Source organism: Oncorhynchus mykiss, chromosome 13 (genome assembly GCF_057628025.1).
Source record: "Oncorhynchus mykiss isolate SJ-2025 chromosome 13, ASM5762802v1, whole genome shotgun sequence".
Classification (NCBI taxonomy): domain Eukaryota; kingdom Metazoa; phylum Chordata; class Actinopteri; order Salmoniformes; family Salmonidae; genus Oncorhynchus; species Oncorhynchus mykiss.
The window spans coordinates 1,795,001-1,807,500 of NC_143034.1; the positions used below are offsets into that span (position 1 = coordinate 1,795,001).

Sequence of the window (12,500 nt, forward strand, 5' to 3'; positions counted from 1 at the left end):
CCTACCCCTTCTGCCCCCAGCATGCACCAGGACCCGTCCACTCGGCGGCGCGGAACGTCGGAACACCGCAGCATTCCGTTCTCCCGATTGGTTGAGCAGATAAAAGGGATGTCCTCCGTCTCCTCGGGACGATAGTACACAGTCAGGAAGGAGACGTTGTATATCCTGGAGAGAGAAAGAGGGAGAGGGAGAGAAAGGGAGAAGCAGGGATGGAGGTAGGGAGGAGAGAGAGAGAGGAGAGAGCGGGATGGAGAAGAAGAGAGAGACAGAGAGAGAGAGGGAGAGAAAGGGAGAGGGAGGAGAGAGAGAGAGAGGAGAGAGCGGGATGGAGAAGAAGAGAGAGACAGAGAGAAAGAGGGAGAGGGAGAGAAAGGGAGAAGCAGGGATGGAGGTAGGGAGGAGAGAGAGAGAGGAGAGAGAGACAGAGAGGGGGGATGGAGGTAGGGAGGAGAGAGAGAGAGGAGAGAGAGACAGAGAGGGGGGATGGAGGTAGGGAGGAGAGAGAGACAGAGAGGAGGGGGGGTTACAGATGACTTTGTGAGAATATCTTGTAGTCTGTACAAAGGAAAGTTGCTGATCCCAGAAGTAAAATTGTCTCGCGAAAATTTGTAATTTCCTGTTTTACTTCTGGAGGGAACAACGTTAACATACCTTAAGGGAACAGTTTGGCATTTCGTGTATGGTTAGTGAGAAAGTCCATATTGCAAATGTACGGTCCCTTACTAGACGTCCGAAAACGTTTGTAAAATTCGCGGTCGGCGTCGGGCCATGCGGTAGGGCCGGACCTACCGGGAAGTCATCAAATGAACTTTGTCGGACATTCGGATTCCGTTTTATAAAATAAACAAGTTTTGGACCATTTTTCCGCTATCCCGGAAATTCCCACAAGAGGGCATAAGGAATCATATGGCAATTTGGCAAAACATCACGAATCACGACGGGGCCTTATCTCGAAAACGGAAAATATTTCGAAGCCGAAACTTGGTGAGCGTAGGTTTGGCTTAATGGGCAGTTGGCCCCGAACAAGATGGCATCTAGGCCTCAACGGTTTTTGAGTTATGGCCATTTTTCTGGGATTAAAGGTCCAAAATGGAAATAGAGAAATTATTTTTCCACTTCAGGTCAAAGTCAAGGAGCCTCCGGTGTCAATAAAAAAAGAACCAGCCATTTATTTATCGTCATTTAAGATAAACGGAACAATGACAAATTTGTGATGTTCACAAATAGGCGGGTTTTTTTTTCAACGGTTACAGATCCAGTTGCAGGGTGTTCATACGAATCTTTTTAAAGTGTGCTGCGGAGCTCTGCGAGATTTCTGTGATTTTCTATGATTTTCTGAAATAACACACACATACTAAACCCTCCGTAAATAACTCAGTTCTTAACGTAAAGACTTAAAACTTTAAGGATTATGGATTATGGATTATGTAGGATTATGTAAAGGCATACCCCAATCAGGATATGAGTTTATTTATAGCTTCCTGTGCCAACCGGAATTGCCCTAAATGGTGTCTCAGGGGCTGTTTCGAAGGGTTAAAAAAGTAAGATCTGTCCAAAACTTCATATATGTGATTAGGCAACCCCCATGAACTGTAAATCAGTCATTTTTCCCCAAAAAATTCAAAGGAAAAAAAAATCACACTAAAACACAACTTGGAAGGAGGGACATATTGGGGTGCGTAGAGACAGACAGTGGCTGCAATAGTTAGTTTTGTTCGAGCTAAAAAAGAACCGTCAGACCTAGAGTTCCGAAACTTTTGAAACCTGTTCTAGACCTCCGGTCGATGGTGCGTGGTGAGTTACGTGGCTCTAGAAGGTTCTCGGAACGAGAAACAGCCTCGTACATTTGCAATACCTTCAATTCATTTTGACCATTACGAAAATGACGACGTTTAGAAAAGTCTCAGAGACGCAAGGCTAGGTGCATTGAAACCGGCTCGGCCCATAGAGACAGACCCCAACGTTTCTGTCCGATAGCTCATTCAAGGACCCCGTAGCAAGTCATGGAAAAAAAGTGGATTTTCAGCACCAATTAGGGTTTTTCTCGGACACCAAATGACCTATCGAGCCGAAACTTGGGATTCGGGGTCGCCTCAGCTAGGCCAACACATAACATAAGAAATGGACCCGCAGCTAGAACGTAACTACGTGTTTTATGTTTTTTTTAATGGTTTGAACCGAAGGCGTTGTGAATTTTGGGCCAGCTCTGAAGTATGTAATAGTTGGCTACTAAACGAGTTGGAAAAAGTGGGTTTGGTGTCAGTTTGTATCAGTTTGGTGTCAGAATGATATCTAATTGACTGATGGACTCTTGTCCACTTGACTCTTGTCCATTTGCAATATGTTTAAACAGTGAGGTACCATCACCAAAAGCGACATTCTGAAATCTACCCTAACGAGCGATTGAGATGAACCAGAATCACTGCAAAGCCATCCCGAGTTCATTGGGCCAGTCAATTTCACATTCCTGCAGGATTTTTATAGCATGACAAATTCGTGATGGTAAATGCCCATTGAAACATATTGCAAATGCACGTGCATTTGCAATATGATTCTATAGTGAAAAAACATCACCAAATGGACATGATGAAATCAACACAACGAGTGATGGAAATGAACAACTATCACTGCCCGGCCATCCCGAGTTCATCAGTTCAGTCAATTTTGGCCCAAAAAAAATAGACTTTTGACTTTGACTTTTGACTTCCTATGAAATCATATTGCAAATGGACAAAACATATGCCTTATGCACAAGTAAAACAAAACAAAAATTATGATAATACAAGTTGACAAAAGTATAGTTTGAGCAAAGTATAGTTTGAATTTTGAGCATGCCAAATTCGTGATGGTACATGCCCATTGAGCCATATTGCAAATGCACAGTGACTTTGCAAAAGTAAGAAAACATAAACAAATGGACATAATGAAATAACCATATTTTTATTTTTGGGTTACCAGTTGCACGTGCATTTGCAATATGATTCCATAGTGAAAAAACATCACCAAATGGACATTCTGAAATCAACACTAACGAGCGATTGAGATGAACCAGAATCACTGCCCAGCCATCCCGAGTTCATCGGGCCAGTCAATTTCACATTCCTGCAGGATTTTTATAGCATGACAAATTCGTGATGGTAAATGCCCATTGAAACATATTGCAAATGCACGTGCATTTGCAATATGATTCTATAGTGAAAAAACATCACCAAATGGACATGATGAAATCAACACAACGAGTGATGGAAATGAACAACTATCACTGCCCGGCCATCCCGAGTTCATCAGTACAGTCAATTTTGGCCCCCCCAAAAATAGACTTTTGACTTTGACTTTTGACTTCCTATGAAATCATATTGCAAATGGACAAAACATATGCCTTATGCACAAGTAAAACAAAAAAAAAATTATGATAATACAAGTTGACAAAAGTATAGTTTGAGCAAAGTATAGTTTGAATTTTGAGCATGCCAAATTCGTGATGGTACATGCCCATTGAGCCATATTGCAAATGCACAGTGACTTTGCAAAAGTAAGAAAACATAAACAAATGGACATAATGAAATAACCATATTTTTATTTTTGGGTTACCAGTTGCACGTGCATTTGCAATATGATTCCATAGTGAAAAAACATCACCAAATGGACATTCTGAAATCAACACTAACGAGCGATTGAGATGAACCAGAATCACTGCCCAGCCATCCCGAGTTCATCGGGCCAGTCAATTTCACATTCCTGCAGGATTTTTATAGCATGACAAATTCGTGATGGTAAATGCCCATTGAAACATATTGCAAATGCACGTGCATTTGCAATATGATTCTATAGTGAAAAAACATCACCAAATGGACATGATGAAATCAACACAACGAGTGATGGAAATGAACAACTATCACTGCCCGGCCATCCCGAGTTCATCAGTTCAGTCAATTTTGGCCCAAAAAAAATTGACTTTTGACTTTGACTTTTGACTTCCTATGAAATCATATTGCAAATGGACAAATCATATTCCTTATGCACAAGTAAAAAAAAAAGTATGATAATAACATTTTACAAAAGTATATTCATACTCTTCTTACACATGATTGTCTTAAAATCAAAACAATTTCGAAAAACGGTCCAGAAAGCACTTTTTTTCATTTTTAAAGTTTAAAAAAAAAATCACATTTTCGACTTTTGACTTCCTATTAAATCATATTGCAAATGGACAAAACATATGCCTTATGCACAAGTAAAAAAAATAAATAAATAATTATGATAATAAAATATGAATAAAGTATGTTGATACAGTTCTTATACGTGTGTAATTGACACAAAATTCGAAAGAAATTTGAAAAACGGTCCAGAAAGCACTTTTTTAAGGGTGTGTGAAGTTTTTTATAAAATTTTGACATTTTTGACTTTTGACTTTTAACTTCCTATGAAATCATATTCCAAATGGAGAAAACATATGCCTTATGCACAAGTAAAAAAATAAATAAAAATGATAATAAAATATGACTAAAGTATGTTGATAAAGTTCTTATACATGTGTAATTGACACAAAAATCAAAAGAATTTTGAAAAACGGTCCAGAAAGCACTTTTTTAAGGATGTGTGAAGTTTTTTACCAAATTTTGACATTTTTGACTTTTGACTTCCTATGAAATCACATTGCAAATGGACAAAACATATGCCTTATGCGCATGTAATTAAAAAAAAAAAATATGATAACAAAATTGGACAAAAATATATTCATACAGTTCTTACACGTGTAATTGACAAAAAAATCGAAAGAATTTCGAAAAACGGCCCAGAAAGCACTTTTTAAAGGGGTGATAAGTTTTTGAAAAAAAAATCATTTTTTCAAAATTTTGCTTTTGGATGTTGACTTGGGTTGCATTTCCAATATGAAAAACCCAGGTGGAGCGCACTCGCCCCCTGTTAGATTTTTGAAGTGTTACAACTGGCAATTGCCATATGGCATTTACTTTGCATGAATCAACGCCACTTTGGGTGGTATTGGACATCGTGTACATGGTTTGTCCAATGCCAATATGTTGCCATTCATTTTTGTCCAATTCAGGGGGGTATTCCCTTACAATTGTGATTACCTCCGTGCAAGTCTCCTCTCTCACAAACGGCAAAACCTTCCACTAATTACACCTGTGATGACCATGGCCAAACCCCTCCCTTCCACTAATTACACCTGTGATGATCATGGCCACACCCCTCCCTTCCACTAATTACACCTGTGATGATCATGGCCAAACCCCTCCCTTCCACTAATTACACCTGTGATGATCATGGCCACACCCCTCCCTTCCACTAATTACACCTGTGATGATCATGAGGCCAAACCCCTCCCTTCCACTAATTACACCTGTGATGATCATGGCCACACCCCTCCCTTCCACTAATTACACCTGTGATGATCATGGACAAACCCCTCCCTTCCACTAATTACACCTGTGATGATCAAGAGGCCAAACCCCTACCTTCCACCAATTACACCTGTGATGATCATGGCCAAACCCCTCCCTTCCACTAATTACACCTGTGATGATCATCGCCAAACCCCTCCCTTCCACTAATTACACCTGTGATGATCATGGCCACACCCCTCCCTTCCACTAATTACACCTGTGGTGGTCATGGCCACACCCCTCCCTTCCACTAATTACACCTGTGATGATCATGGCCACACCCTCCCTTCCACTAATTACACCTGTGATGATCATGGCCAAACCCCTCCCTTCCACTAATTACACCTGTGATGATCATGGCCACACCCCTCCCTTCCACTAATTACACCTGTGATGATCATGGCCAAACCCCTCCCTTCCACTAATTACACCTGTGATGATCATGGCCACACCCCTCCCTTCCACTAATTACACCTGTGATGATCATGAGGCCAAACCCCTCCCTTCCACTAATTACACCTGTGATGATCATGGCCACACCCCTCCCTTCCACTAATTACACCTGTGATGATCATGGCCAAACCCCTCCCTTCCACTAATTACACCTGTGATGATCATGGACAAACCCCTCCCTTCCACATATTAAACCTGTGATGATCATGGCCACACCCCTCCCTAGCACTAATTACACCTGTGATGATCATGGACAAACCCCTCCCTTCCACTAATTACACCTGTGATGATCATGGCCAAACCCCTCCCTTCCACTAATTACACCTGTGATGATCATGGACAAACCCCTCCCTTCCACTAATTACACCTGTGATGATCATGGCCACACCCCTCCCTAGCACTAATTAAACCTGTGATGATCATGGCCAAACCCCTCCCTTCCACTAATTACACCTGTGATGATCATGGACAAACCCCTCCCTTCCACTAATTACACCTGTGATGATCATGGCCAAACCCCTCCCTTCCACTAATTACACCTGTGATGATCATGGCCACACCCCTCCCTTCCACTAATTACACCTGTGGTGATCATGGCCACACCCCTCCCTTCCACTAATTACACCTGTGATGATCATGGCCACACCCCTCCCTTCCACTAATTACACCTGTGATGATCATGACCAAACCCCTCCCTTCCACTAATTACACCTGTGATGATCATGGCCACACCCCTCCCTTCCACTAATTACACCTGTGGTGATCATGGCCACACCCCTCCCTTCCACCAATTACACCTGTGATGATCATGACCAAACCCCTCCCTTCCACTAATTACACTTGTGATGATCATGGCCACACCCCTCCCTTCCACTAATTACACCTGTGATGATCGTGGCCAAACCCCTCCCTTCCACTAATTACACCTGTGATGATCATGGCCACACCCCTCCCTTCCACTAATTACACCTGTGATGATCATGGCCACACCCCTCCCTTCCACTAATTACACCTGTGATGATCATGGCCAAACCCCTCCCTTCCACTAATTACACCTGTGATGATGATCAAGAGGCCAGTTTATCATCCAACGGGCCTGAAAATCACTGCAGCAGTTTAAGCACCGCCTTCATCCAAATGATTAACACCCCTAAACCAGAACCTACTGCTGCTCGTAATCACAATAATCAATGATTAAAACCCCTAAACCAGAACCTACTGCTGCTCGTAATCACAATAATCAATGATTAAAACCCCTAAACCAGAACCTACTGCTGCTCGTAATCACAATAATCAATGATTAACACCCCTAAACCAGAACCTACTGCTGCTCGTAATCACAATAATCAATGATTAAAACCACTAAACCAGAACCTACTGCTGCTCGTAATCACAATAATCAATGATTAACACCCCTAAACCAGAACCTACTGCTGCTCGTAATCACAATAATCAATGATTAACACCCCTAAACCAGAACCTACTGCTGCTCGTAATCACAATAATCAATGATTAAAACCCCTAAACCAGAACCTACTGCTGCTCGTAATCACAATAATCAATGATTAACACCCCTAAACCAGAACCTACTGCTGCTCGTAATCACAATAATCAATGATTAAAACCCCTAAACCAGAACCTACTGCTGCTCGTAATCACAATGATTAAAACCCCTAAACCAGAACCTACTGCTGCTCGTAATCACAATAATCAATGATTAACACCACTAAACCAGAACCTACTGCTGCTCGTAATCACAATAATCAATGATTAAAACCCCTAAACCAGAACCTACTGCTGCTCGTAATCACAAAATTCTTGACAGAGCCTTGACAGATTCTCGTCGTTTCACCTATCCACCGAAAATATGTCCACGAGAGATTACAGGTCTCCTAATCTCGGTTAACCCAGAACTAAAGTCTTGAGGAATTGGTGAGAAGCTCGATTAAACTCTGGGTCCATACGTGTTAAGAGAAGAGATTAAACTCTGGGTCAATACGTGTTAAGAGAAGAGATTAAACTCTGGGTCCATACGTGTTAAGAGAAGAGATCTGAACCCAGAAGGAACCAGGAAGGAAAAGCTCCAACCCCCAGAACTAATGCTGCTCATTATCTCTAGTCTAATGTCTCTAGTTTCCCCACCTGAACCTCTAGTCTGTCTTTAGTCTACCCTTCTGAACCTCTAGTCTGTCTTTAGTCTACCCTCCTGAACCTCTAGTCTGTCTTTAGTCTACCCTCCTGAACCTCTAGTCTAATGTCTTTAGTCTAAGCTCCTGAACCTCTAGTCTAATGTCCCTAGTCTACCCTCCTGAACCTCTAGTCTGTCTTTAGTCTACCCTCCTGAACCTCTAGTCTAATGTCTTTAGTCTAGCCTCCTGAACCTCTAGTTTAATGTCTTTAGTCTACCCTCCTGAACCTCGAGTCTAATGTCTCTAGTCTACCCTCCTGTACCTCGAGTCTAATGTCTCTAGTCTACCCTCCTGAACCTCTATTATGTCTTTAGTCTACCCTCCTGAACCTCTAGCATGTCTTTAGTCTACCCTCCTGAACCTCTAGTCTGTCTCTAGTCTACCCTCCTGAACCTCGAGTCTAATGTCTCTAGTCTACCCTCCTGAACCTCTAGTCTGTCTCTAGTCTACCCTCCTGAACCTCGAGTCTAATGTCTCTAGTCTACCCTCCTGAACCTCTAGTCTGTCTTCAGTCTACCCTCCTGAACCTCTAGTCTGTCTTTAGTCTACCCTCCTGAACCTCTAGTCTAATGTCTCTAGTCTACCCTCCTGAACCTCTAGTCTATTGTCTTTAGCCTACCCTCCTGAACCTCTAGTCTGTCTTTAGTCTACCCTCCTGAACCTCTAGTCTGTCTTTAGTCTACCCTCCTGAACCTCTAGTCTAATATCTTTAGTCTACCCTCCTGAACCTCTAGTCTAATGTCTTTAGTCTACCCTCCTGAACCTCTAGTCTAATGTCTTTAGTCTACCCTCCTGAACCTCTAGTCTGTCTTTAGTCTACCCTCCTGAACCTCTAGTCTAATGTCTCTAGTCTACCCTCCTGAACCTCTAGTCTAATGTCTTTAGCCTACCCTCCTAAACCTCTAGTCTGTCTTTAGTGTACCCTCCTGAACCTCTAGTCTGGCTTTAGTCTACCCTCCTGAACATCTAGTCTGTCTTTAGTCTACCCTCCTGAACCTCTAGACTGTCTTTAGTCTACCCTCCTGAACCTCTAGTCTAATATCTTTAGTCTACCCTCCTGAACCTCTAGTCTGTCTTTAGTCTACCCTCCTGAACCTCTAGTCTGTCTTCAGTCTACCCTCCTGAACCTCTAGTCTGTCTTTAGTCTACCCTCCTGTACCTCTAGTCTGTCTTTAGTCTACCCTCCTGAACCTCTAGTCTGTCTTTAGTCTACCCTCCTGAACCTCTAGTCTAATGTCTTTAGTCTACCCTCCTGAACCTCTAGTCTAATGTCTTTAGTCTACCCTCCTGAACCTCTAGTCTAATGTCTTTAGTCTACCCTCCTGAACCTCTAGTCTAATGTCTCTAGTCTACCCTCCTGAACCTCTAGTCTGTCTTTAGTCTACCCTCCTGAACCTCTAGTCTAATATCTCTAGTCTACCCTCCTGAACCTCTAGTCTGTCTTTAGTCTACCCTCCTGAACCTCTAGTCTAATGTCTCTAGTCTACCCTCCTGAACCTCTAGTCTGTCTCTAGTCTACCCTCCTGAACCTCCAGTCTAATGTCTTCAGTCCAGCCCTCAGGAATATTAAAGGCCTTCTCTCCAGTCTAATGTCTTCAGTCCAGCCCTCAGGAGCGTTAAAGGCCTTCTCTCCAGTCTAATGTCTTCAGTCCAGCCCTCAGGAGTGTTAAAGGCCTTCTCTCCAGTCTAATGTCTTCAGTCCAGCCCTCAGGAGTGTTAAAGGCCTTCTCTCCAGTCTAATGTCTTCAGTCCAGCCCTCAGGAATATTAAAGGCCTTCTCTGCAGTCTAATGTCTTCAGTCCAGCCCTCAGGAATATTAAAGGCCTTCTCTCCAGTCTAATGTCTTCAGTCCAGCCCTCAGGAGTGTTAAAGGCCTTCTCTCCAGTCTAATGTCTTCAGTCCAGCCCTCAGGAGTGTTAAAGGCCTTCTCTCCAGTCTAATGTCTTCAGTCCAGCCCTCAGGAATATTAAAGGCCTTCTCTCCAGTCTAATGTCTTCAGTCCAGCCCTCAGGAGTGTTACAGGCCTTCTCTCCAGTCTAATGTCTTCAGTCCAGCCCTCAGGAGTGTTAAAGGCCTTCTCTCCAGTCTAATGTCTTCAGTCCAGCCCTCAGGAGTGTTAAAGGCCTTCTCTCCAGTCTAATGTCTTCAGTCCAGCCCTCAGGAATATTAAAGGCCTTCTCTCCAGTCTAATGTCTTCAGTCCAGCCCTCAGGAATATTAAAGGCCTTCTCTCCAGTCTAATGTCTTCAGTCCAGCCCTCAGGAATATTAAAGGCCTTCTCTCCAGTCTAATGTCTTCAGTCCAGCCCTCAGGAGCATTAAAGGCCTTCTCTCCAGTCTAATGTCTTCAGTCCAGCCCTCAGGAGTGTTAAAGGCCTTCTCTCCAGTCTAATGTCTTCAGTCCAGCCCTCAGGAGTGTTACAGGCCTTCTCTCCAGTCTAATGTCTTCAGTCCAGCCCTCAGGAATATTAAAGGCCTTCTCTCCAGTCTAATGTCTTCAGTCCAGCCCTCAGGAATATTAAAGGCCTTCTCTCCAGTCTAATGTCTTCAGTCCAGCCCTCAGGAGTGTTAAAGGCCTTCTCTCCAGTCTAATGTCTTCAGTCCAGCCCTCAGGAGCATTAAAGGCCTTCTCTCCAGTTTAATGTCTTCAGTCCAGCCCTCAGGAATATTAAAGGCCTTCTCTCCAGTCTAATGTCTTCAGTCCAGCCCTCAGGAGTGTTAAAGGCCTTCTCTCCAGTCTAATGTCTTCAGTCCAGCCCTCAGGAATATTAAAGGCCTTCTCTCCAGTCTAATGTCTTCAGTCCAGCCCTCAGGAATATTAAAGGCCTTCTCTCCAGTCTAATGTCTTCAGTCCAGCCCTCAGGAATATTAAAGGCCTTCTCTCCAGTCTAATGTCTTCAGTCCAGCCCTCAGGAGCGTTAAAGGCCTTCTCTCCAGTTTAATGTCAAAAATCCATTCTGGCTGAAGCCAACATCAACAGATAATTGATTGCGTGTGTTATACATGTTTGTGTGCGTGAGGCCTCCCACCATCAGCATTGACATTGACACATTGAAAACCGTAGTCATTGGCGACTCCATTACCCGTAATATTAGACTTGTAAAGATTCATCCAGCAATCTCACACTGTTTACCGGGGGGGGGGGGGGCTTCCGACGTAAAGGTTAATCTGAAGATGGTGCTGAGTGAGTGTCTCATGGCCCCCTCCCTGTTAGGGGAGTGATGAGCACTACAGCAGACTCGCTCAACTCAATCGCTGGTTGAAAACTGTTTTCTGCCCCTCCCAAAAGATAGAATTTGTATATAATTGGCCCTCTTTCTGGGACTCACCCACAAACAGGACCAAGCCTGGCCTGCTGAGGAATGACAGACTCCATCCTAGCTGGAGGGGTGCTCTCATCTTATCTACCAACATAGACAGGGCTCTAACTCCTCTAGTTCCACAATGAGACAGGGTTCAGGCCAGGCAGCAGGCTGTTAGCCAGCATGTCAGCTTAGTGGAGTTTGCCACTAGCACAGTCAGTGTAGTCAGCTCAGCTATCCCCATTGAGACGTGTCTATGCCTCGATCTAGGGCAGGCAAAACTAAACGTGGTAGTGTTCGTCTTAGAAATCTCACTAGATTATTGAAAGAGATCGTGATATCTCACATCTCAAAACAGGGCTACTTAATGTTAGATCCCTCACTTCCAAGGCAGTTATAGTCAATGAACTAATCACTGATCATAATCTTGATGTGATTGGCCTGACTGAAACATGGCTTAAACCTGATGAATTTACTGTGTTAAATGAGGCCTCTCCTCCTGGTTACAAATCAAATCAAAATCAAATTAAATGTATTTATATAGCCCTTCGTACATCAGCTGATATCTCAAAGTGCTGTACAGAAACCCAGCCTAAAACTCCAAACAGCAAGCAATGCAGGTGTAGAAGCACGGTGGCTGGGAAAAACTCCCTAGAAAGTCTGGAACCTAGGAAGAAACCTTGAGAGGAACCAGGCTCTGAGGGGTGGCCAGTCCTCTTCTGGCTGTGCCGGGTGGAGATTATAAACCTAGAGAGGAACCAGGCTATGAGGGGTGGCCAGTCCTCTTCTGGCTGGGCCGGGTGGAGATTATAACAGAACATGGCCAAGATGTTCAAATGTTCATAAATGACCAGCATGGTCCAATAATAATAATCACAGTGGTTGTCGAGGGTGTAACAGGCACCTCAGGAGTAAATGTCATTTGGCTTTTCATAGTTAGTATCCTCCCCAGCGCATCCCGCAAAAGTGGAGGTGTTTTCGTCTTTTAAAGGTTCTAGTTATGAAGTCTATACAGCGTTCCTCTTGGAGTTCCCTGAATTCCTATCGGACCTGGAAGTCAGATAATATCCAACATTTTGGTTTCGCATTGATCTACTTTCCGGCTACCCGGATAAAGCACTAATTAAACTTCAGTTAGCTGCTAAACACG

General features: G+C 43.4%; 1 protein-coding gene across 1 annotated transcript in view; it reads right to left on the reverse strand.

Moving 5' to 3' along the window:
- Nucleotides 1–12,500, reverse strand: part of cacna1hb (calcium voltage-gated channel subunit alpha1 Hb) — a 135,816-nt gene that overhangs the window by 75,051 nt on the left and 48,265 nt on the right. Inside the window, exon 8 of the mRNA XM_090194653.1 lies at nucleotides 1–165. This exon is cut by the window's left edge and continues 148 nt beyond it. Coding sequence (XP_090050779.1) covers nucleotides 1–165 — 165 coding nt within the window. The remainder of the gene's footprint in view (nucleotides 166–12,500) is intronic.